The sequence below is a fragment of the Crinia signifera genome, chromosome 2 (genome assembly GCF_055691185.1).
Source record: "Crinia signifera chromosome 2, ASM5569118v1, whole genome shotgun sequence".
Classification (NCBI taxonomy): Eukaryota; Metazoa; Chordata; class Amphibia; order Anura; family Myobatrachidae; genus Crinia; species Crinia signifera.
In genome coordinates, this window is record NC_139218.1 from 59,415,247 (window position 1) to 59,442,147 (window position 26,901).

At 44.4% G+C, this 26,901-nt stretch overlaps 1 protein-coding gene across 4 annotated transcripts; it reads right to left on the reverse strand.

The window, feature by feature from the left end:
• Nucleotides 1-14,036: 14,036 nt before the first annotated feature.
• LYRM9 (LYR motif containing 9) lies at nt 14,037-23,082 on the reverse strand. Of its 4 annotated transcripts, none has more exons than XM_083172206.1 (4): nt 22,986-23,082; nt 18,873-19,015; nt 16,828-16,920; nt 14,037-14,686 (listed from the first exon to the last, which is right to left on the reverse strand). In XM_083172206.1, the coding sequence occupies exons 2-4, from the start codon at nt 18,996-18,998 to the stop codon at nt 14,669-14,671; spliced, it is 237 nt and encodes a 78-aa protein (XP_083028332.1). In that variant the 5' UTR covers nt 18,999-19,015; nt 22,986-23,082; the 3' UTR covers nt 14,037-14,668. The 4 variants fall into 4 exon arrangements, with proteins under 4 accessions (XP_083028332.1, XP_083028335.1, XP_083028333.1 ...); XM_083172209.1 differs by lacking the exon at nt 22,986-23,082 and adding an exon at nt 22,776-22,971; XM_083172207.1 differs by lacking the exon at nt 22,986-23,082 and adding an exon at nt 22,780-22,970.
• Between the last annotated feature and the right edge of the window lie 3,819 nt (nt 23,083-26,901).

A 26,901-nucleotide genomic window follows, 5' to 3' on the forward strand; every position in this document is an offset into this window, starting at 1 on the left:
ATAAGGGAGTGTTGGTCAACTGGATCTGAACAGGATTCTGACGTTTCCTCTTAAAAATGTGTCCAAAAATAGTTTACTGCTAGATTCTCAACTGGAATTTTGGACCAGACACATTGCCACACGGAGCAATATCTATGCTTGTCTTGGTTATAATTAGGATAAGAAAAGGCAAGAATACCTCAGAATTCAGTATAACAGTATATTGTTTTATACATATAATCACAGCACACATTCCCAGGTTTGTTTAAAAACACCAGTAGAGATTATTCTATTATTATTTTTTTGACAATCTGTTTATTGAGTTTTATCTGGGGGTTACAGAAAAGAAAATAAAGGAGGGGGGTGCGTTATACATAGTAGTTACATACATGGATCACAAATGGTAAATAGTATAAAGTAAACGTTAACTCGTCACTCATTTAGAGAGCCAGGAGCGTTCTTAGATGGTGCTCAAACAACTTGTTTTAGACGTATAAATAGTGGTAGCGCGCGTAGCAGGAGGAGTATCCTAGATATTAACTTTGCCTATGCCTTCTATATGAAGTATACTAAGAGTAATCATGCCGGTCACCTTCCTTAACACTCAGAATCTGGGGAATTTAGAAGGTTAGTATCAACAGAGGTAGTACAGTATTCTTAGTTATATGTCCCGTCTCATCTCTAAACAAAGACCACCCCAGCCACCACAGATGTATAGAGTTAGAGGAATACTGTGCTCCCGCTGTCTCAAAACTGTAGTGTTTCTGGATTTTGTCACATATCGAGTCAACACTAGGGATCCTCTCTGATCTCCACAATTGAGCGATAGCTGCTTTTGTAGCGATCAGAATGTGTCCCAGAATATAAGTTTCGCCTTTGGTTAGGTGGCCTCCATAGAGGTGAAGGAGAGCTGTTTCGGGGTTAGGTTCAATCGGTTCACCAATTATTTTACTAATCAAGCCGAATATTGACGACCATAGTGGCTTCAGTACAGGGCAGTCCCAGAATATATGAAAAATGGTACCTATTCCCCCGCAATTTCTCCAGCATGATTTTGAGATATTAGGCCATATTTTATGCTGTCGGTCCGGTGTATAGTATGCCCTGTGTATTAATTTAAAAAACATCTCAGCATGGTTGATGCATCTGGACACTCTGAAACACGACTTAAATATTAGGTCCCATTCCTCCTCTTGCAGGGTTATTTGGAGATCTTTTTCCCATAGAACCTGAGTTTTAAGTTTAGTTGAGCTGTTCTCAGCGACCAGGTAGTTATACCACTTAGAGATTGCTCCCTTCTGGTGTGGGTTGCTAAGTAAATTATGAATCATTGGGGCAATGCATGGGGTAGTATTTGGGGGAAGGAGGTATTTTGATAACCAACTTCTCAACTGTAGGTATTTAAAGAAGTCGCCCCTAGGGATATTGTATGTTTCTTGTAGATAGTTAAAGGGGGCTAAGTGGCCATCAATAAACATGTCGCCCAACTTAGTCAGGCCGCTTGATGTCCAATTTGACAGTTGTAAGTTTGGTATCAGCGACATCATTGACCGTAGGGTCAGTAGGGGGCAGGCAGCGTAGTATCCCTGTTTCCTGACAGACTATCGTGCCAGGTCCTCACTGTGGCCCCTATAGATAAGTTTTTAATATGCAGTGAGCGGAAGGAAGGGGGTGGCATCCAGAGTAGATCAGCCAGACTACATGGCAAGGCCTCCGCCTGCTCCAGACACACCCAGGGTTTCGGGGGGTCCTGAGTAAGCCACTCCTTTGTCTGGGAAAGGAGACACGCTTGGTGATATTTTTCAATATCCGGGAATGCAACTCCCCGGCTGGTTTAGAACGTATTAATACGTGTTTGGCTATCTTTGGTTTTAGGCCTTTCCATACATACTTAGTGAGAGACCTGTTGATCTTGTTGTACATAGTTTTTGGTAGTAGTCTAGGGATTGCCCTGAATAGGTATAGTAGTTTTGGAAGCAATACCATCTTTATTGCTGCCACCCGCCCCACCCAAGAGATTATTCTATTATTAATAGCTTATACTGTAATTGATTTTCCTTTTGCTTCTTTCTGTCTTTTTTGCCCTTTACATGGTGTTTTGCAAAGGAAAGGGAGAGGTAAATATCACATCTGTTAGATAACCATATGGAAACAGAAAGCCTATATGGTATGATTATCCGTACACTTTGAGTGAATCACACAGCATTGTAGCATATCTTTTCACAATCCCTGTGGTGCCACAATTGTCTAATTAAGGCGTGCGCTTCTGGTAATTCCATCACTTCCAGTCTCACACAGCAGTATGGAAATGTAACACATTCCCTGGGTGGCTCATACTCAATACATATAACGGACAACCACATAATGTTCTTTATTACTAACTCAGATGTATTAAGCCTTAACAAGAGATAAATGCAAGGGTGATAAAGAGAGATAAACGTCCAGCCAATCAGCTCCTTACTGACTTTTTTCAAACACAGCCTGTAACATGGCAGTTAGCAGGTGATTGGCTGGACGTTTATCTCTCCTTATCACCCTTGTATTTATCTCTTGTTAAAGCTTAATACATCTGCCCCACTATCTGGAAAAGGACAAAAGGATATGGAAAAATTATTTCTTGTGTTTTCAGACTAATAATTGCTGTGTGATGAACACAGGATGATTACAATAGCAGACACCATGGGTCATTAGATGGAGCTGTAATAAGGACATTTACTTGCACTGTATGAGTGTAGCCAATGAGGCTTGCGAACTAAAGTAACAGGTAGGGAGGCCAATCCTAGTCCATTTTCTTTAATCCTCAGATTGAGAAAAAGATATATATATTTTTTTTAAATGACTTGGTGGCCCCCATTGAGCCCTAATAGCCCCAGGCTCTTTGAGCCGGTCCTGGTTTGCAAAATACAGAGAAAAAATGGACTGTGGGCCCGCAGCCATGCCATTACGCCATGGGTCCTCAAACTGCGGCCCTCCAGATGTTGTGAAACTAAAATTCCCAGCATGCCTTGCCACAGTTTTAACTCTCCCTTATAGGAAAACTGTGACAAGGCATGCTGGGATTTGTAGTTTCACCACATCTGAAAACCATAAAATTATATATCATTGGAAAGATAATTTCATCAAGAATGTAATGCAATAACTTCTATGAAGGATTTTTTTAAAATTAGCAGGTATAAAGATGAAAAATAAAATACATAGAACAATCATCAACATCTCAGTCAATACTTAGTTTTCTCTTAATTGCGGCCTTACAACGACCTTCCCATGGAGTTATCCAAGTCTTTTTGTTCTGCAACTGTTAAAATGTGAAAACAAAATTGAATTATTGATTCTATGTATTGGGTTTTATTGCCTTCTGTGCTTTGTTGCTTCTGTGTAACAAGTTTCTTTAGTCGGCTCCATAGATTTTTAATCGAGGTCTGAGGTCTGATGTGATCCCAGGCCATTGGAGTATGATGATCTTGAAACCACTTTTTGCACACTTTAGCAACATGACATGGAGCTGAATCCTGTAGAATTCTAAATGTTTCATTATCTTGGAAAGATCACATGCAGGAGGCTTTGGACTGAAGTATTTTATTTATGTATTTTTGAGCCTTCATATTCTCATTAATCATGCAAATTCTGCCCACCCCTTTGCATGTCATACAACCCCATATCAGAACACTAACTGGGCGTTTCCCAGTACGTGTAATGCAATCAGGATACAAATTTTCGATTCTCCTCCTTGAGTATTTTATGCCATCGCTACAAAACAGGGAGATTTTTGGTCTTGTCAGACCAAATAACACTGTCCCATTGTTCCGCTGTCAGTTAACATCGCTTTTAGCCCAGTTTAATCATTTCAACCTGTGTTTGACAGATAAACATTACTTTTTTTGCGGAATTCTAGCATTTAGAACACATCCTTGCAGCCTGCACCAAACAGTCCTCGCAAGCACCTTCACATTGGCTTGTTCCGTTTCACCTAGTATACGCTCAGATGATTTTCTTCTGTCACCTATGCAAAGTCGCTTCATTCTTCAATCATCGCTTGATGTTGTGCACCTTTTCTGGCCTTTACCAGTATGGTTTTGTAGTGACTAATGGGTAGATATACGAAGCTTGGAGAAGTGGTATCTATCCTCCCAAAGAACGTTATGTGCAGGATGATAATGCACCAGCCAATCAGCTCCAATATGTAAATTGAAAGATAGGAGATGATTGGCTGGGGCATTATCACCTTGCAAATAACGTTTTTTGGGCCAGAAGTATCAAGCTTCAAAAGTTTTAAAATGGAGAGTGATAAACAGCCAACCAATCAGCTCCTATCTGTTATTTTTCAAACCCAGCATGTGACATGGCAGGTAGGAGCTGATTGGCTGGCTGTTTATCACTCTCCATTTCATCACTTTTGAAGCTTGATACATCTGGCCCTTAATGAGGATAGATACCACTTCTCCAAGCTGCATACATTTTCCCCTAAGCCTCCGTATAACTCCCCAATACTTTAGAAATCTTTGGTTACATTTCCACCAATGTGTCTTCTAATTTCTTCATTACTGTAGCCTTGTTCAATTAATAGTACTATTTTACCTAGCTTCCTGTGTGACCAGTCAACTCTTTGCACCATTTCTTTAACTGTATTGCATTTACAACTAAATCTAATAGCAATCACATAACACACTGACAAATGTCCACCTCAGCTCAAAAACGTCAAAAACAGCCGAATCCTCTTGTGTCCTGATTGGCTCATTACCAAAACATGCTCATTGGCTGCATTCAAATTAAGGAAAGCTACTTCATAAATAAGCTAAGCGAGTTGTATTTCCTTTCTTTGTTTATTTGGCTGTAACTTTTGATAAAATACAGAACAAATTGGACAAACTTTGTTGCATAACATTCTTGATTATATTATCTTTTCGTTGACAATTTATTTTATGGTATCACTTAAAAAAGAAGTGGTATTTTCAAAAAGGTTTCCACAGTTTTGGCCCCTACTGCATACCCTCCAGCTGTACCTTTTAAGCCGGTACAGTACCATTTTTTATGGCCTGTACCAGCCAAAAATGTTTTAGTACTATGTGTTTGGGCCTCCAACTGTCCATTGAAAGTATAGGAAAGGGGGCATGGCCATGAAGGAGGGTATGCTACTCTAAAATAAAAACTAATATTGGGTTCTGCTGTGGAACAAAAAGTCCCAGCCTCCCCTGCATGCAGGAACAACAAGTACCTGCATGTGGGGCTTTAAAAGGACCTCTGAGACTTGTAGTTCCACAGCAGACCCAATACTAAATGAAATACACACACACACAAACTGTAATAGTTAATAACATACATGCACATGCAGAACCCAAAATCAGTTTTTATTCTATTTTTTATTGTTTAATAACAATCAATATGGCACCCACTGCCAAGGGGTGCCGAGGAAAGCCCCAGGCTTCAGCCTAGCCTTGGGTGGCCAGGAGGGGACATCTTATTGAGGGGGTCCCCACTCCCCCAGGGACCCGGCCAGGACTTAGCAGTCACAATGTAATGACAGGACAGCACTACTGCAAAGTAGGCTGCAAAGAACAGTACTACTGGTTTTATATATGGCTGCACAGGGCAGAACTACTGGACTAATATACAGCAGCAGAGGGCAGCGCTGCTAGACTTATATATGGCAGCACAGGACAGCACTACTGCACTTATATAAGGCTGCACAGATCAGTACTACTGGACTGATATACAGCAGCACAGGGCAGATCTACTGGACTTACTGTATATATGGCAGCACAGGACAGCACTACTGCACTTATATAAGGCTGCACAAGGCAGCACTACTGGACTAATATACAGAAGTACAGGGCAGCACTTCTTGAGTTATATATGGCTGCACAGGTTAGCACTACTGGACTTATCTATAGCTGCACAGGTAGAGCTGGATTAAGGGGGCGACTCAGAGGGTCAGTACCCCTGGGCCCCCCACTATCTAGGGGCCCCCTGTGGTTGGCATGTATTTAAAAGCTAAAGGTTTTATGCATGGGAGTGGGGTAGTGCTGCAGTTTCACCTGTCTGTCAATGTGACAATGATTAATGGTGCTGAGCATTGGGAGCCAAGGCACACTGACTGCACAAGTGTGCAGTGCATTACTGGGAGTTGACTACGTCCCATGAGACTTTGCCCAAGAGGTCAGAGGCTGAGAGGCTTGTGCTGAGCTCTGCTTGGTGGAGCTCATCATATGCTTCAGTTCTCAGGCACATGGAGGACAGCAACAGCAGCGGCCTCATCATGAGAGGGTTCTTAATCAGAAGCAGTGAACCTTTCAGGGCTCCTACAGAGTAAGGTACAGAGGGAAAAACACAGGCTTTCATGTGGTATTTTATATATATATATATATATATATATATATATATATTTATGTTTATATTAATCCCCCCCACCTGCAGTTACCCATTGACCAAGTTTATATTGCCTTTACTCTGTGTTTTGACAAAGTAATATTCTCCCGTGCAGTTTGTGGCTAGTAATGACAAGTAGAAGGGGGCCCCCCTGTCTACAGTGAGCCGGGCCCCCAGAGGTCTTAATCCGGCCCTGTTCAAATGTCAGAACTACTGGACTAATATACAGCAGCACAGGGCAGCACTACTGGACTTATATATGGCTGCACAGGTCAGAACTACTTGACATATATATGGCTGTCCAGGACAGCCGTACTGGACTTATATATGGCTTCACAGGACGGATAGGGCAGCACCCAGGTATATGGCAGACCGGGCACCCCAGGACTGATAGAGCAGACAGGGCACCCTGGAGTACGGTAGTGGACCCACCTGACGCCACCACCCACAGACAGAAGTCCGTCCTGCACCCTCTCCTATGCTGGAGTGAAGATGGCACCGATTGGCAGGGATTTATATAGGATCCAAAAACCGCGAGAATTAGACAACGAGATGATGACGTTTTGCCTCATTCTAGAACCCGAGTCTGCTGGGAAACTCAACCGGGCTCGGATATCGCCTCGGATCGTGTAGTTTGGGGGGGGCTCGGATATTGGAGATGGAACCCGCTCATCCCTACTTTTTATTAATTTGACAACAAGGAAACTAACATAAGTTATAATGCTGAAGGGTAGATTATGCCAGCAGCTCAGCATCCTTATTCCATCGCTGAGCATGTTGGCTTCATTGAAACGGTTTATTTTCTTGAGTGCAGTCTTCCATCATGTAGTTTTCTTTTCTGGAAAGATTGTACATGACATGTATGAAATGTGGTGCAACAGGTTAAACTTGCTGTATTAAAACAACATCATTGGATCTGGCCTTTGATATCTAGACATCTACGTACACAACCGTCTTATATTGGCTTAGCAGCACTTGTTTGGGGAAGAATGAAGCTGCAGCAGTATTACAGTGCAGAGCTGGTAACACAAGGCACTCGGCAAGCACATTGCAGATTCATGACCAGACACAATGAAGGGATACGATATCCTGACAGAAAGGTCATGTTGTTGTATGTAAGAGATACACCTGAGCACAACAAAATAATAACAGAATAGATTTTTCAAGAACAGTAAAAGGACTCAACAGAGGCTCTAGGCAAGAAGAAGCGGATTGGCCTCACCAGAGCATAAAGCAGAAAGACAGACAGATTGGAGCACACATATAAAGGGGTGTACACACGGAGCAAATTTTTGCTATTTTCTAAGCAATCCGACTAGATTGCTTAGAAAGTAAGCACAGATCTCTCCGTGTGTATGCTCCGAGAGATTAAATATCTCTTGCTAACTAAGTCAGTGCATGCAGTCAAAATCTAGTCAAATTGCTTAGCAAATGACTGCAAATCTCTCTGTGTGTACAGAATAAGAGATACTGATCACAATCTCCCATTCTGAACCATTACCCTGACTTTTTTTGCTTAAGCAAAATTGCTTAGAAAAATCACTTAGCAAAATCACTTAGCACAAATCTCTGCATGTGTATGTGCTCCCCATGGGAGATCTTGACACCAGCAAAATTGCTTAGCAAAATAGCTTAGCAAAATTGCTTAGCACAGATCTCTACGTGTGTATGCCCCTTAAAAGTGAGGATTTATTACTGTCTAACGTGCAGAATGTCCTAAAAACAATGTTTCTATTTTTAGAACATTATGTAATTAGACAAATTGACCTTTGCTAAAGCTGCCACACTGGGCAGGGAAACGCGTTAGATGCCAGCTCACTTTTGCCTGAAGGACAACCATTTTAACCAGCCTGCGACATCTACATCCGGAAATTAGATTACATCCTAACAAGGCGGACATTCTCTGTTTTAGAGGGACTGCTTATTAGCGCATTTCAACTGACTGCTGTATTACACACAAGAAGGAGAATATTGGTCTGTAACATCCAAAGGATATCCTTCCTCTCCTACTCTGTGGCGACCAGTTCAGTAATTATAAATACCTCCGGAGACCACCCCATACCTTTCCATGCATTTATGAACACTAAACTTCAACATCCATTATCAGGCTTACTAGGAACAAGTGGCCGATTTCTTCAGATCACTCAGGCAAAATGTATTGTCTTTATCAATTTGCTATTGTTTTTACATTATTGTGATTTTTTTAATTTGTGTTTATAGCAAAAGAAAAATGTTTGGTACTTGTGTCTTATCACGGCGCCCATCGCGTCGCATACCACTAATTAAGGTATGCAATGGCATGTGATGGGACAGATTTGAGGCTTTCCCCGGGATGAGTGTACAATTTTAATATCGCGGGGCATCGCATGCCATTATAATGGCATGCGATGCGACGCGATTTCCATGTTAAATGCCCACCCAGACCCGATTTTTAATTGTATCCCCACCCTGATGGGTAATGACTATGTTAAATGCCCACCCCACTATCAATGCCAACCCGAAGCATGGCGAGCGCAGCGAGCCCGCGAGGGGCGGCGGTACGCGTCCTCCAACCTTTTCATACCCCCACTATCCACGTCGGCGTGGAGTTGATTTTATATAGTGTGGGGAGTGCAGTGAGCCACCGAGCCCGAAGTGTGGCGAGCGCAGCAAGCCCCGCGAGGGGACGCGCACTACTTCACAAGTATTATGCGTCCCCTCGCGGGGCTCGCCGACACCCCATGCCCGCACTGCAAGCTGCAAATGGACTGGCAAATAAGCAATTTGCTGCGTCCACCCGCACCAAGTGGCTGTGCTGTTGCTAAACATCCTATGGGTGAAGTGTAATAGGGTGAGAGAACCAAAAAGTGAGAGACTTGGTAAGAAATCTCCAGTTTTTTTAAAGCGGCAATCATTTACACTGCAAAATCAAACTGGTTTTGCAGTGTAAATGATGAAGCGGGTGGAACGCATGGTGACACGCAAACTTCCGGTTTCACCCAACCTCCTGTGGGGAGTATGACGTACTTCCGGTTCCAATAATCGCAGCAAGGTGTCCGGAAACTTCAAGGAGGTTTTATCCAGGAGCAGGGTGGTGAGACCAGAATGCTGCTGTAAACCTTTTAATCAACTGGATCAGTGGCGTAAGTTCATCCATGACGCCTGGAGGCAAGATATAAGCTGGTGTTGCTGAAGGTGTAACACTACTGGCTGTCTTTTTGTTTTAGAGAGATCAATTTGTTATGTGGTGATATAAATTTCATCAAAGACAAAATAACTTTTATGTGGACAAAAAGGACATACTGTGACCACACTTTCAAGTGTAAGTGTCGTATGAACTCCGAGCACCTTGTTTGAGCGCCGTTGACACTATACAGTATATTCTTTTTTGTGTATTTATAATATGACACAAAAATTCCTTACATGCAATTTTATGAGCCCCATATTAATCTAGAGCATTACTTTTAAAAAAAACAAAAACATTTGAATATTATAATTTATCAAAGGTGCATAAATCAACCATTTGAAACCTTTCAGAATGGCTTTACTTTGGCCAGCTAATACACTTCTATATTGTTATCCAATGTCAGTTAGCACATATTTGTGGTAATGGCTCAGTTCTATAATTTCCTCCACAAGTTTTACAATTGAATTGTGCAGTAATCAGGAGAGCGAAGTTAATTTCCTGCCCGAAAGACACGTCAATTTAAGCTGTGATAAAGATTTTGCTAAAGCTGAATATGAACCCAAAAACACGTTTCACATATCCTAAATGCTTGGCACCAGATATATGTTGAATTTTGTATTTTTTTTCGTATTTTGGAATATTTGCATAGCACATACTTGCCTACTTTGTTAAGCTGGGTACACAGTGGGAGATCACCGGCCCCACCAATATTGCTAACTATATCGGCAGTGCTGCGGGAGAACAATATAGTGCATACACACTGGTTAATATTGTTTATGATATTGGTCAGTGACACCACCCACCCGCACGTCATTGGGGCCCGTCCCAACACAGAGACACACTAGCGAATCATAATGAAGGGGTGGGGCTAAATAAAACACTTCATCATTTAGTCCCCTTCCCCTGGTCCCATGATTACCAGTAAATGCTACACCATCCTGCACGCTTCACTAGGGTATCTCCCGCAGCTTCCAGGAGTGTATGGCATACCATGATATATCTTGGGAATGGGACTCAAATCTACTTATGAAATGCAATTATGTTTAATATACACACACAAAGAACTATTTTGTGCATGAAAAAAAGTTTGTGTACACTGAACCATCAAAAAGTAAAGATGTCACTGTCTCAGTCGCATGTATGTGCTGCCATCTAGTGGTTATGAAGCTGGCAAACAATTGTTGGAATACTAGGAAGATTATTCAGAAAATGAGAGTAGTCTCTGAAATGCAAAGAAATAGGGAATCGGTAGTGCTTTAAGAGAGGAGGGAGCCTTTGTACAGGTTCCGATTGGGCGGCCCCCTCCTCTCCGGTGGAGCAGAGACTCTGGCATTGTGCCAGAATCTACTGTGCATGCATCTCTGGGAACACGTTATCCACACTGAATTATCGATAACATCTGTAGCGTGCATGTGTGAATGACCAGATACACCACACCGCTGTGGCCATTTTCCCATTGATTTTTGCGGTGCACAGCTAGCGCCATGGACCAAAGGAGAGGTAAGTATAGTTACATGTGTGCAGTGTGTGAGCCCCCTGGACCACACAGCTTGCAACATTATAGAAATCAGACAGGTAATAATAACATAACTGGTAATAATAACAATAATAATCTAATTGAGCCTACACACGTAGCAATTTCAGGCCATTTTCTGAGTGACATTATTAATTTAACTAGATCACTGAGAAAATGGCCCTACGTCGCTGTGTGTGTAGGGGCCATAGCTATAGCGACTGGATAAATCTATAATCGCCGGTGTCAGGGCCAATGTTCTCCACATGTGTAGGACCCATAAGGTGGACATCTAACTTCCATCAACATTATATAGTGTTCTATGTACAGAGTATATCAATGGTTTTACTAAGAGTATATCAATAAATAAAATATGAGAGCAAAATATTTATGTTTCAGTAATCTACCAGCATCAGTTGTGGGTCTACGTACCTTGGAAAGAGATAAAGTGGACAGAGATAAAGTACTGCACCATTCAACTAGCTCCTGCCATTTTTCAAACACAGCCTGTAACATGGCAGTTGGGATCTGATTGGCTGGAAATGTATCACCATTCACTTTATCTAAGGGCAGGGTGTACTCAGCTTTGAAAAAGTGGAGAGTGATAAATGACCAACAAACCAACTCCCGTCAGACTTGATCGTAAATATGCACAGGCCCCAAGAGCAAACGCCTTCGGCGCGTATCACACTGGCCAGGGCGTTCGCTCACTGATGAGTCGGCAGGGGGAGAATGCTGGGATCCACCCAGTGTTTCATAAGCGTGCCCACAAAAGTGGTGGACGTGCTGATAGAAACACTGTGCGGGCCCATTAGAACGCAGGCATGCCCATGCCGGCTTGGGGTGGGCGGTCGAAGTCACATGATATCATTGCTTGCCTCCATTTTTCCCATCTCCGCACCATCTAATGTTTTTTTCTCCGTGCGACCACATGCGAGCGCATGTGTAAGCATATACATCCACTCGCACGGTACTGTAATTGGCAGGGCAGTGTTTACCTGCTCGCTAGGCTGATAATATACGCAGCCTAGCAAGCAGCCCTGAATCGGGCCCTTTCTCACTCTTCACTTTACCACTTTTAAAGGCGTGGTATACCTGCTCCTTAATGTATAGACCCCAAAGTTTATTCAATGTTTAGGGTTATATGGGTACATGACAATGCTGGAATGCCAGTGTTATCTCTTGCCCCACTTCATTGTGGAGGAAAAGATAAGTTACTTGTTTGGATTGCTACACTGCCGCCCATTGTACTCTTATTGAACTATACGCTGGCTGGGACTGTGGTCTAAACCAGTTTTCATACGATTAAAATCTCGAATTATATTATTGTTTCACAAGTAAGTAAATATGTACAGTATGAATCTCACGTTTTGTGCAATCTATGTTTGAAAGGTTATTAAAGCCAATTTTTAACAGACATTTATTTGAGGTACAGGGCAAGATGTACTAAGCTTGAAAATGGAGAGTGACAAAGTACCAGCCAATCAGCTTCTTACTGCCATGTTATTGGTTTCGACAGGAGCTGTTAGGTTAGTGGTTTCAGGTTAGGTTCATGGCTCAAGTACATCTTGCCCATAATCTGCAAATTGCATCCCAAAATGATATACAGTACATCAGAATACTTACATCAGCAAAATTGGCAGCTTAGTGTTACTAACTCTGCGTGTTCTTCAAGATTTACAGACTTTTATTTTTGATTATTTTCATTTTTTATTTGATTTTGTGAGGGAGAAAGTAAAATATGCAATACAAACAATATATTATGTAATCCGAGGAGGCTAAATCATATGGCACTCAGGAGGCAGATATCTGTGACACGGATGCCGGATCGCTGGCTGACAGTCATTACACCAACCTCGGAATCCCGACTGTTAAAACCCCGTCATTCGGGATCCCGATGGCCACCGGCTATTCTCCCTTGAGGGGTTCCACGACCCCCATAGAGAGAGAATAGAATAAGTGGCGAGCCACTGTGCCTGCAAGGGGCTTCCTTGCGCTCCCCTTGCTGTCTGAGTCCAGGCAGTCGGGATCCCGACTGTCGGTGTGCTATACCACACCACTGTGACATATCTGCAACCATTTACATTTTATTTATATTTATATTTTACAAACATTCATAGAAGGGTGCAAACCTGATGTTTTTGTAGTTGGGCACTTATCGTCCATCTGTGTACACGTCTGAGTTGCACTGCACATATGTTTACATGGTCCTGCGGTGACGGTAGCAGACATAGTTTATACACAAAGTGATTGACAGTCAGGGACCATTTGGAGGAGGTAAAAAGGAGTGGCGGCTAAAATGCAGGACAGACTCCATTTTGGGCTGCGTGTCTCAGCCTGCACCTGCAATTCTGTACATCGTAACAGTGGCTCTGTTGCCTCATCCTGCAGCCATGCAGGGCCACAATAGGGCTACTCAGAAGTTCAATAATGGACTGATCTGTGACCGCGCAGAGACTCGCAAGCTGCCGGTGGTCACATCAATACAAACCTTGTGGCTGCGCCATTTGCATATTGTCGCACAGTATTGTGTCTGCATTAGAATACATCTCTGAGTTATGTCTATTAAGGGGCATATACACACGGGGCGATTTTTCCTTATTTTCTAAGTGATCTGTCTAGATCGCTTACAAATCAAGCACACATTGTCCCATGTGTATGCCCCATAGCGGTGGTGATGCGCGGTCCCGCACGTCGCCAGCACACACTCAGATCTTTAGCACATGCAGTCAAGATCTAGATAGATACCCTGCATGTGCACAAATAGCACGTTAACACAGATCACCCATACACACATAGCTATGTGTGTATGGGCGATCTCGTCACTGGGGAAATCACCTGCTCTACATTGCTTAGCACACAACGCTAAGCAGGATCGCCCCAAATGTATGGGGCTTAAGATATCCAGCTCCTGAGATTTGTGCAGCGCTGTTTTCATGGAATTATTAATTTTTTATGCATGATTGTGTCATCGGATATACCTCATCTAACAACAAACAAATAAAACACCCAGGATTAAAAAGCATGTTTACAACTTTAATACATATGTAACGCTTTCCATATGGGTGTCGGATGACGCTCTGACAGTGGGGATCCCCATAGTCAGTTTCCCGACTGCCGGTGCTTCGACGGGGGATCTCGCCTCACAGTGGCTATTCTCCCATGTGGGGGTCCACGACCCCCATAGAGGGAGAATAGAACCTGTGGTGAGCGCAGCGAGCCCGCAAGGGACTTCTTTACGCTCGTCCCCCTGTCGGAGCGCCGGCAGTCGGGATCCCCACTGTCGAAGCCCCATACCACACCCTTCAGTACTGCGTTGTTTAAATCTGTATGGTCAGCTTGTACTTCTGATTACATTTTCCTAAGCATTAAATAACTTTTCAGATAGCTAAAAGTTCCAAAATGACAGCACATAATGCATGTCTATGTGCCTACATTCACAAGTATGCGATGATATTACCTGCACACAATAAACTACATGCATAGGTAGAAAATAAAATGCACGTATACGGTAAACAGCAGCAAACTAGGATTTGAAGACACAGTGCAAAGCAGAAATGTTCCACTCCTGGGCTGCATGCCGCCTCCTTATGTCACCACAAAGTCAGTCACTGTTCGGAGGAAGGTGCGCATCTTTCTCTTCTCCATTATCTTTGTTCTTTATACTACAAAAGGAAAGAAATACTATAATGCAATAGCAGTGCCTGAACAAAAGTTTAAATATTGCAAATACAATTATTTAGACCAGGGGTGGGGAACCTTGGCACTCCAGCTGTTGTTGAACTACACATCCCGGCATGCCCTGCGGCAGTTTTAATATGGCCAACGAGCAAAACTGTAGCAGGGCGTGCTGGGATGTGTAGTTCAACAACAGCTGCAGTGCCGAAGGTTCCCCTGATTTAGAGTGTACTATTTGTGGTATTTCCGGGATCTGTTCTCAGCCGTTCAACCCACCTAGTAAATCATCAAACAGAAAAGAGAGAGAGGGCAAAGATACTGGGCCTTGTTCAGAGTTGAGGGCAAATGCAAAATCTTTCTTTAACGGGCTCAGACATGCTGCAGTGCAAGTGGGGCAAATGTAACATTGGCAGAGAGTTTAGGTCGTCCATACACACGGGGTGATTATAGGGCGGATCTGACTAGATTGATTAGAAATGAAGCCCACATCGCCCCAAGTGTACGGCCCCCAGCAACGGCGATACGTGGCCCCGTGCATTGATAACCGCCTGATTAGCTCTTGATTGCATGCAGTCTAAATCTAATCATCGCCAGGGTTCTCACCAGAGAACACTGGCCCACACAGATTGCCCAGCACACATCGCTGCGCATGTGCATGTATGCCATCGAGGCGTCCTGAGTGATCCATCCGTCACTCAGCAGTATACGGTCGTTGGGTTGACAGCACTAAGGTCGACATGGTCATTAGGTTGGCATGGGTCGTCAGTCAAAAGGGGGTTTTTCATTTTTTTTTGAGCCAACAGGTGGTATTTCATGCCCTACCATCCACTAGGGCATGGTGGGAGACAAAATAGCGTGCCGACCGAAGCACGGCGAGCGCAGTGGTGCACCGATACAGTGTCCGGTAAATGACATGCGATGTGCCACATTTTGGGGCAGATGTATTAAGCCTTAACAAGAGTTAAATGCAAGGGTGATAAAGAGAGATAAACGTCCAGCCAATCAGCTAACTTTTTTCAAACACAGGCTGTAACATGGCAGTTGGGCTGTGATTGGCTGGACATTTATATCTCTCCTTATCACCCTTGCATTTATCTCTTGTTAAAGCTTAATACATCTGCCCCTTTATGCGATACGTCGGAATTGCATAAAAAGTGGTCATAGCGCACTAGTGGATGGCCTCTTTTATAGAGTACAACAGCTGCATAATACAAGCTGTAGGTGTTATAAGGTGTGTGCCAAGCCTTGCACAGGTGTTCCTGTAATAGGGACTGAGGACAGCTTGACCATGAGCATGACTATTCACCAACTATATACAGGTAATAACAGAAAGGCTACAGTTATGGGGCCAATTGCACTAAGCTTCAAAAGTAATAAAATGGAGTGTGATAAACAAGAAACCAATCAACTCCTACCTGTTATGTCACAGACTGTGTTTGAAAAATGTCAGGTAGGTATCGGATTGGTTGGTTGTTTATCACTCTCCATTTTATCACTTTTGAAGCTTAGTGCATCTGGCCCAAAGTCTTTAACTATTGAGCTCCACAAGCACAGTGGGGGTTATTTTGGTTCACTCTTTCTGACAAAATCCTTTTTAGATGGACAAAACCATGTGCACCGCAGGGGGGCAGATGTAACTTGTGCAGAGAGAATTAGATTTGGGTGGGGTTTTACTTCAAAGTGAGATCTATATTGCAGTGTAAAAATAAAGCAGTCTGTATTTTCCTTGCACAGAAACAAAATAACTTACCCAAATCTAATTCTCTCTGCACATGTTACATCTGCCCCCCTGCAGTGCACATGGTTTTGTCCATCTAAGAAGGATTTTGTCAGAAAGAGTGAACCAAAATAACCCCCAGTATGAGTGTGTTAAACATATACTAGTGTTCATTCTAGCACCCGCCATATTTGAAAACCCATGCAGTTCCTCTTCCCTGCCTGGGGTGTCACTGTCTGCTGTAGTGCTTCTAGCACAGTGTGATCTGCATATCAGCACTGATATGCAAACCAGACCTGTGCTAGAAACACTACAGCAGACAGCGACACCCCAGGCAGGGAAGAGGAACTGCATGGGTTTTCAAATATGGCGGGTGCTAGAATGAACACTATATACTTTTCGTACACTTACTTTATTGATCACCCAGTCAGCATCCTCTATGGCCCTCTTAATGATCTGCTGTATCCTCTCTGGATCATCCTCATCAGCGTGGACTCGAAAGCTCTGTTGATTAAATACTATAGATTACTCTCCTTACATGCATTGTTGTTTTAGAAATGTTGTTTTCAAAAGTGAGAGTGTCCAGAGGATGGATATTCCCACAAATAATATCTTGCCCAGTTTGTACTTGCAATTGCAGTTAAATAATTTTATACAGGGATGAATTTCTCATTAGGTACAGTATGTCTGAGCTGCACTTTTTAGGTGGAGGCACTTGGCCGCATGTTTCATTACTGTCAATCCAAAATAACCAGTTACCAAAAATATTTTCACTCTATTGAACTGTACACCATGTTCAGTTGAGTTTGAATGGGCAGGACATTGTGCATACTGCCCTGTAAGTTGTCTGATACCCCTTTAGACACACTACCCGGGAATTACCCGGCATTTTGACAGCTGGGTCATTTTCCCACCCTTTCACACTTACAGCAGCAAATTACGGAGTGAATCAGTTCTACCTGGTAACTTGCTGAAAAACCCAGGTAAAAAGAAGGGTCGGAGACCCGGGTTTTAAACACCTGGGTTGACCCTTTCATACATACCAAAATCCCGGGTTGATGCGCGTTCATGTGCAAAAACCTGGGATTTTGGAGTATGTCTAAAATGGGTATGAATAACTATGTATGCATAATTTTAAAAAATTAACAAAATGTCATTGGATGTTTTATTATTATGTTATATTATACTAAATTACACAGGACTTTTAGGGGGCCTAATGGATAAAAATAATATTGATTTGATCTTGATTCGCTACAATCCGATGCTAAATCACAAGTGCTGCACATATTTTCACCAGTTCTGATACAATCGCATATCTACAGGGTTTTATCTGGCACTGGGAAAGATGTGCGGCCTGTGGAGAAGAGGTGTGGCTGTAAAATGGGAATAACGATATTGCTCAATTATATAGGCCCCCATATATCGGAGTGCTGATTTCCTGACCCAACCAGATCCACAGAGCAGCTGACAGTGGGTATGGATCATTGTATAGACCACTAGGTCGACATGCAGGAAGGTCGACATGACTGAATGTCGACATGGATTATGTTGACATGGCCACAGGCATTAGGTCAACATGGGGAAGGTCGACAGTCAAAAAGTCGACATGGGGTTTTCACTTTTTTTTGTCCCGAATGTCAAAACAGTCGACATGGACACTGAAATGTAGCACCGCGTCCCCTCGCGTTGGCTCGCCATGCTTGGGGTACACTATTTTATTCTCCCACCATGCCCTAGTGCAGTGGTTCCCAAACTGTGTGCCTAGGCACCCTGGGGTGCCTCAGGACACTTGCAGGGGTGCCTTGGGTTGGTGGACCAGGATCAATTCATATTATTTATGGTCAATGTACAAGGCAAAACAAGTGCTTGTGGCTGCCAATCATAATATACTGTATGTGGACAAACCGAAAAAAATCCTGTCCCTCACCAGAAAACGGACATATAAACTCAATGCACTTAATTTAATATTTTTTTTCTGAATTTCTCGATAAGAAACATTTGGCCTAGGGGTGCCTTGAAAATATTTTGATGCACTAGGGCGCCGTGATTCAAAAAAGTTTGGGAACCACTGCCCTAGTGGATGAAATACCACCTGTCTGCACATATTGGCTCAAAAAAAGGAAGTGAAAAACCCCATGGGGTCCTTTTGACTGTCAACCTTCCCCATGTCGATCTAATGCTTGTGTCGACCTAATGACCCCATCGACATAACCCATATCGACCTTCATGCATGTCGAGCTAATGCTTGTAGACCTAGTGACCATATCGCCTGACAGCGATGATCAGTCATCCTTCAGGGAATCAGGAAATTATACAAGTTAAAAATCCCTGATCTGCCCGATCATGACCGTTAAATCACAGAGGTTAGGAGCTACACATATTACCACACAAAATCTATATGTAAAGGTAATCACTTTTGTTTCTAGTACAACAAATACTGATAATGTAAAATATACCTGTTGAACTGCGTGCTTGTAATGATGCTGAAGATTCTCATTGGGAAGCTGCTTGCAACAACGAAGAAGATAGCGATAAAGCTGCAAAGGTCTATGCACCAATTCTGCACCCGGCAAAGGTACCATTTTCTGTTACATTTAACCTTGGTACACAAAATATATTTTACAATAGGATATTGGAAATACTCCATGTGAAATGTACATGTTATGATTAAAAACGGTAAATAAGGCTGCGTATTGGAGATACAGGGGACTACAGATTACTTGAAACCTTGGCCTTTTTTAGAAATGGTTTATCCCAGTGGTTCTCAAACTTGGTCCTCAGGACCCCACACCGTTCACGTTTTCCAGATCACCCAACAGGTGATCTGGATACAGATTGGAGGTCTGACACACTGGGCCTGATTCTAAATTGGGCACTTTTGCAAAGCTACGTCGTTAGACCTGCACATTTGCCATGTGACATCTGTGGCCACTAGTCTCTGCTCCTTCAGCCTACTTTATTATCTCATAACCTCCAACATCTGAAGGGCAGAAATCGGTACACATTCGGGAAGGGGGTGTGGTCACTGGGAAAAGTGGGCGTGATCACATCCCCTTTCCGAATGTGTACTGTGCCTTTTTTATTTTAAGAGGACCCCCACCAGTTGCCAGCCAGTTCCTGTTATATAGAACATTTAAACAATAACAACCCAGCGTCACACATGCTGAGTACTACTGCTGCCGCCTACCTTATCTTCCCCCAGCAGGCCAGCACAGCATCAGGACCTTCCAAGACCAGGGGGAGGAGCAAGGCCGGGGGCTTGCTCCTTCACTATCCACGCCACCACTGGTTGCCTTTAGTAACCAGGTGGCGAGCGAAGCGGACCGGAGCGAGCCACCGTGCCTGAAGCGTGGCAAGCGAAGCAAGCTGGCGAGGGTCCGTTTGGGACCCTTCTTCCGACCTTGTTCTGCCTCTCTCCACCCCCTCTCCTCCCCGAAGTCCTTTAGCCCAACACAATTTAGACCTAACCATGTGCGGTTGCGGGAGGGCTACTCAGCTTTCGGCTCCCTGGAGCTGGTTCATGTTGTCGGATTCGGAGGCTCATAGCAAGAGGGAGCAGGGCTGGCATACCCTCACTGTTGAGGCGGCGCCTGTCATTCCCCGGCACCTCCGCGTGTGTGTGATGCGGAGAACACCCGGCAGGGGGCAGTACACAGTCATGTGAGCCGGGGGGAGGCAGGCACGCTGAGACTGCTGAGTCCCCCCGCAGGGCACCTCGTCACACGTAGTCTTGGCCAGCCACTCCCCCCTCATGGCTCACGCTGCCGAAAGAGCAGCCAGTGGCTACAATTAGGAACTACAACTCCCAGAGTCAGGAGCCGGCTATCAAAAATCGGTACATTTTTGCCGGTACAGACTGTTAAAAAGCGGTACTGTACCGGCAGAATCGGTACAGTTGGAGGGTATGTTATCTGTCACCTGCAGAATGAGGATTAATGCACCACATCACTACTGTATTTCCCATTAATGGAGTGTGTATGAGCCCTAACATATATTTCACTGCAGCTCCTGAGCAATAGTTACTATTAGCCATAAATTACAGCTATTAAAGTGCCATCTTTATGCCATGGTTGCCTACCTGACCCTCTCCTTCAGGGAGATAATGCTCTGTTCCTGGACTTCCCTGGTAATGTATGATTGCCATCACCTGTGGGGAGCTAGGTAATTGATAAGAAAAGTGTTTCACCACAGGTGATGGCAATCATACATGACCAGAGAAGGCCAGGAACAGGGCATTTTCTCCCTGAAGGAGAGGGTCAGGTAGGCAACCATGCTTTATGCTAGATCTGTGACTAATGGGCGTAAGCCTAGTGCAGTGTGCAATCTCCTCCACAGCAAGTTTGAATCAGTTAATTAAAGGCCATTAATATTGTTTCTGTGGCTGACTCCCTCTCCTAATATTTTTGCAAGTGTCACACCCTGTATTAGAACCCATAACCTGTCTTACGGGAGACAATCCCCTTACGGAGTATGCTATTTATTTGGGGGGCATCAATATATATCTTGCCTCCGGGCAACAGGGGCGAACTTAGTTTGACAAGTAAGTAAGTAAGTAAGTTTTATTTATATAGCGCACTTTCTCCAACAGGACTCAAGGCGCTTTACAGACATTAAAAATAACAGTGCACATACTGCAATACAAAGGGTTATCAGTACAAGGAACAGGCAACAATGGCAGTACAGATATACATCACATGTACAGATATGCACAAAACGCATTCTAATAAGGGACACGGACATGGAGAACATAATTACCGAGCTGTGCAGCACCCATTCAGCGACGCCACATGGTGATTGCACAGCCAGCTAGGTAGCCAGTAACAGTACAGATATATACTAGATGTACTCTAATGAGGGACACGGACATGGGGAACATATAATTACCGAGCTTTGCAGCACCCAGGCAGCGGCGCCACATGGTGATTGCACAGCCAGCTAGCTAGCCAGTAACAGTACAGATATATATACTAGATGTACTCTAATGAGGGACGCAGACATGGGGAACATATAATTACTGAGCTGTGCAGCACCCAGGCAGCCAATCAGCGGCGCCACATGGTGATTGCACCAGCTAGTACTGTACATATAGAACACAAAAGAACAGTACAGGGTACACAGAACTAGACATAACACAATTAAAGCACAATTCTTAGTACACAATACAGCTGAGATATAGGAAGTGAATGAGAACAGATGCAGGTATAGATTGTAGAAGAGTAAGAGCGCTGTAGTTGAAATACAAGAAGAGTGCACTGAGAACAGGAGGGAGGAGGGCCTATAGGCCGAAACGCGTTGGATACCAGATACCAGCACTCAAACCATCCATCACGGACACGGCACAGTCTCCTCCTGCTGAGTGAGCGCACTGGCCCCCTGCGACATCACTCTGGGATTAGCGGCATCCAGCGATCACCGCAACCCAGAAGTGAAGGTCCGGACGCTGGGTCAGTGGAGCCGGGCACACTGCAAGCGGGGGATCGAGCATCATCAAGCCCACCCCCACCACTTGCACCGCCGCACTCATCCTGGAGCGAGTCCCGGCTGGAATGGATCTCCAGTGACACAACCAGCGCCGCTGCGCCTCTCTGCCTACAGGAGTAGGAGCACAGCACGGTGCCACACAAACTACATGAACGGGGTAAGAGGCAAGGTGCGGGATGCCGCCACTTGCAACACTCTCCCCCCCCCCTCCAGGACAATACATGCACACCATTATTGCAGGACATTTACAGACTACCAATACCCCATTGCACACCACACCAGGAGATATAAATCCTCACAAGGTTTATGGTATAAAGGGGACCTGTTGGCACCCTGATTCCCATTAAGGCTCCTCAAAGGTGCATATAGGAATACCCCCCCGGTCCCACCACGTGGAGTGGCATCAGAACAGAACTATACAATACCCCACTTCCTCAGGGATGGGGTTAATCCCCACCTGTTATATTGTATATAAATAAAGCACTTATTTTATTCACACATACACCTAATAGTCATTATCAGCAATTATCCACAACTATCTCATAGCTATCTATCCTTTTCCTCCCCTCCATTTCTTTCTCGACCCCAGGACTAGCAGCACCAGTCACACACATCAGGTAGAGCGCAATATACCCCATACTGGGGCGAACTTACGCCACTGCCCTGAAGTCTAATATTACTATAACACAGGACAGTATAATTACCTAACATGATTACAACAAAAGGAAACAACCATAATATACTAGAGAGCATTTGAGACACACACATCAAAGCTAACAGAGGAGCCAGCATGTGGCTATATGCTGCTGCTTGCTGTGTGTGGACTGTGGAGACTGGAGAGTGGTGGACATTATACATTACACAATACCATTACCCACCCACCCAGTCAGCGGCACGTGAGGTGGTCACGTGTCTTTACTACAGTACTCTTGAGTTCCCCCAGTTCCGGGCCGGGGTCATATTCGCTGCTTTGCACAGTCAGCGCGTCAGGGAGTGAGTGAGTGTGTCACTGCGCAGGGAACTATAAATCTGCTGCAGAACGGCCGAGCACGGGTAATCCTATGACGTACGGCTATAGCAATACGGACCTTTGGTCGCAGTGTCAGGGTCACCGTCCCTCTTGAACGGCGTCAGTGGCTGCATGTATTTTACCAATCCTGAGCGTACAGCAGATATGGGCGCCACCTGGTGGCGAGTCTTGCACTCGCATCTTTGCTGTTATATACCAGTACATTGCTAACGATCAGTGACAGCTGCCGAGCAGAAAGACAGTAGCCTTAAGCACAACAAAACATCATTATTTATCACCATTGTGTAATGCACCCGTTCACCCCCTCTCCACTAAAAACAATAAAATAAAAAGTGCATATATATATAATTATTTTGGGGCCTGTTTATTATGGATCAGGTGCTGGGGGGGTTATGCACATTTGTGGTCAAAGTTGAACCACCGCTGCTCTACACTGGCCACTGTCTGGCTGGCTGTGCGGAATCTGGCTAATAGGCTATGGCTGGCTGTGCAGAATCTGGCTAATAGGCTACAACACACTAACACTATTCTCAGATGGTGGTAGCTGTGAGGGCACAATATCCGGAATGCAAAGCATGACATATACAGATTGGTAAATCAGCTAGCATTGCATCCCCCATAGAATGCTGACATTGTGAAAGAGTCCTCAAATTGGGACCGTCTTACTGAAATCGTGAATGGGGAAGTAGCCCAATTCAGACCTGATCACACGATTATGAGTTCAGTTAAATGAGTTCCGCTGCCCCGTTAGAGATCCCGGCCTTGTGTATCAATGTGCACGCTGTGCAATATGTCCAAAACCCATTGTAACAGGCTCACCACCAAATGATTTTTACGCTGGCCACAAGTCATCGCAGGCGCCGTGTAGCCCTGGACTTACTCGGCAGCATGATGGAAAACAGGCTTATACGCATAAATCCCAACAGTCCCAATTAAGGCGGGAACATACCGTTTTTTGGGGATGTTCCCACGTCCCTCCCGCGGCCGACAGTGTCACGAGGCGGGGGAGGGGGGCTGATGGTAGTCCTCCCTGTCAGCTTCTGAGCAGCGGTGACAGCGTCTATTCCCGCAGCCAGGGAGGCTGGGGGCATGTATAGAGGCTCACAGAGCCTCTGGGCTATGCCCCTACAGTGTCAAAATGGGGGCGTGGACACGCTTATAGGCCATGAACCCTTTCCAGATAGCCTCACCCTCTAATTTTTGGGTGCGCGTTTGTGTCCCTTTTCAGGGACCATCAAAGTTGGGAGGTATGTATATGGGCTGGAGCAGACGTCACACACTCTCCCCTAAAATGCTCTGGCACTTCCAGCAGTTTTCTAGTCACACCTGCATTTTTCTTAGCACTCCCTGCAGTCTACTTCCTGTCAATCACCTTGCGAATGGTGTGCGTATAGAAATAGTTGCAGGACTTCATTGCAGAATGGCCTCACACATGCAAATCCGCCGAGAGGGCGGGGGGGGGGGGGGCGTTATACTAATTACCCAGGCCCTGGCAGCAGCAGCACACACCTACAGCACGTCCTCCCGACCTGTTCAGCTGCACCATGCGTGGAAGTCACATTAGACCTAGACCACCGTGGAAAGTTGGGAGGTATGATGTATCTCAGGTCTTTGTCAAGCATCATGCATTCTTTAACCAGAGGAGTGCCACCTCCTGTGACTGCACATTATATGCATGATTATATGTACCTAGACCATAATCATTAAGAAAACGGCAGAAAAATGATAATTCCATTTTTAAACATGTTTGATCTTTCTGACCTATGTTCTGCCGGAAATTATTCATTCAGGCGTAGATGTATGAACAGTGAAGAAATTTACCATGGCAACCAATCAGCTTTGAAGTAACATTTATTAAGTGCATTCTATAAAATTATAAGTGGCAGCTGGCACACTTCTCCACTGGCTCACTTCTGCACTTATCACTGTTTCATACATATACCCCTAAAGGTGCCCATACAAGGTGCAAGGGTGATGTGCGATGCCATGCGCGCTCCCACGGGCATCCCATCGCACAGCACATAAAGTCTGTGTAGCCCATGCTTTCTGAACTAGCTTCGGATCGCATTGCATCGCGCGCAAATCGCATGCAATGCGATCTAGTTTAAAACACATGGAAATATTTTACCGTGTATAGGCACCTTCAGTGTACTTCGGGGGGTTGCACATGCGCATAATTGTGCACGCGCAAACCCCCATCATCAGCCAGGGCAAAGTACAGTCATATTCTCCCTGTCAAAGCACAAAAAAATGACCTTCTAGAAATACATGAGAAATGCCAGGTCCCTTGTAAAAAGATTGTCATTTTAAATTTTTTAAACATTTATGCTTTTTTACAGTTGCATATTATGACTTCTAAATAATCAAGTTGATACTTGTGTATTATCACGGCGCCCATGATTTCCATCGTAGGGCATTGAACAACCAAAAATCAGTCGCATTGGATGCGACGCGATTGGACCCGATTTTTAATTCCTATGTTAAATGCCCCCACAGACCCGATTTTTGATTGTACTCCCACCCTGATGGGTAATGACTATGTCAAATGCCCCCCCCCCCCATTGTTAACGCCACCCTTCGATCAACGCCAACCCGAAGCGTGGCGAGCGCAGCTGGTACGCGTCCTCCGACCTTTTCATACCCCCACTATCCACGTCGGCGTGGAGCTGATTTTACATAGTGTGGCGAGCCACCAAGCCCGAAGCGTGGCGAGTGCAGCGTGCCCCGCGAGGGGACGCAGAATACTTCACATATATTACGTGTCCCCTCGCGGGGCTCAGTGGCTCGCTTCGCTCACCACACTATATAAAATCAGCTCCACGCTGACGTGGGTAGTGGGGGTATGAAAAGGTCGGAGGGCGCTTACTGCCGCCCCTCGCGGCCTCGCTGCGCTCGCCACGCTTCGGATTGGCGTTGATAGAGAGGTGGCGTTAATAATGGGGGGGCATTTAACATACTCATTACCCATCAGGGTGGGTATACAATTAAAAATCAGGCATGGGGGGGGGGGGCATTTAACATGGGAATAAGCCCAAATCGGGCATGATCGTGTTGCATCGCATCGCATGCCATTATAATGGAATGCGATGCGACGCGATATTAAAATTGTACACTCAGCCCAGGGAAAGGCTCAAATCGGGTCCCATCGCATGCCATCGCATACCTTAATTAGTGGTATGCGATGCGATGGGCATCAAGTTCATATAAAGACATAAAAAATTTTTGCAATATACTGTCCTTCAGCTTATTCCTTCATATATGATTAAAAAAAAAAGGTTTTGAAAATTTAAAGAGATTCAACAAATACCAGAAGGTGGAGCCACAAGCTTATTTTTATCATGATGCACACACAACATGGCATGAAAGACTGAAGGCAAAGATAACAGAGTGATATTATTTATTCTGCTGATTTGTCCAATATTATTTCTAAAGTTTCTCTATTTCAGTGGCGTGCAGTGGGGTGGGGCAGGTGAGGCACAGCCTTTCCTGTCATACTATCTTATATGCCAGAGTTTTGAATTAATAAAATATGTCTAAAAATTAATAGAACTTTAAAAATAAGAGTTATATATATATATATATATATATATATATATATATATATATATATATATATATATATATATAGTAGCAGGGGTGGGCCCGGCACTCTGTTTCAAAAAGTCCAAATACTTGCTGGGGTAACCATCCAATGGTGATAGCAGCACCAGGGTAGATATACAGACAAAAACGGCGGTACTCTCCAGACTTGTTTTCAAGGATTAAAAGAAAGCCTTTATTGATCCTACGGCGTTTCGGGTTTCCCCGTTCTCAAGGACATACAAATGGCAAATGAACAGTACACACTTTTAAAACAGTAAACCCCACCCCCATTACCCGCCCCCTGTAATTAGATTTAAAAGTAGGCAGCTGGACTCATCACCTCCTGCACGCCACTCCTATCTCCACCTGCTATAGCAGGATTTTCAGCGTAA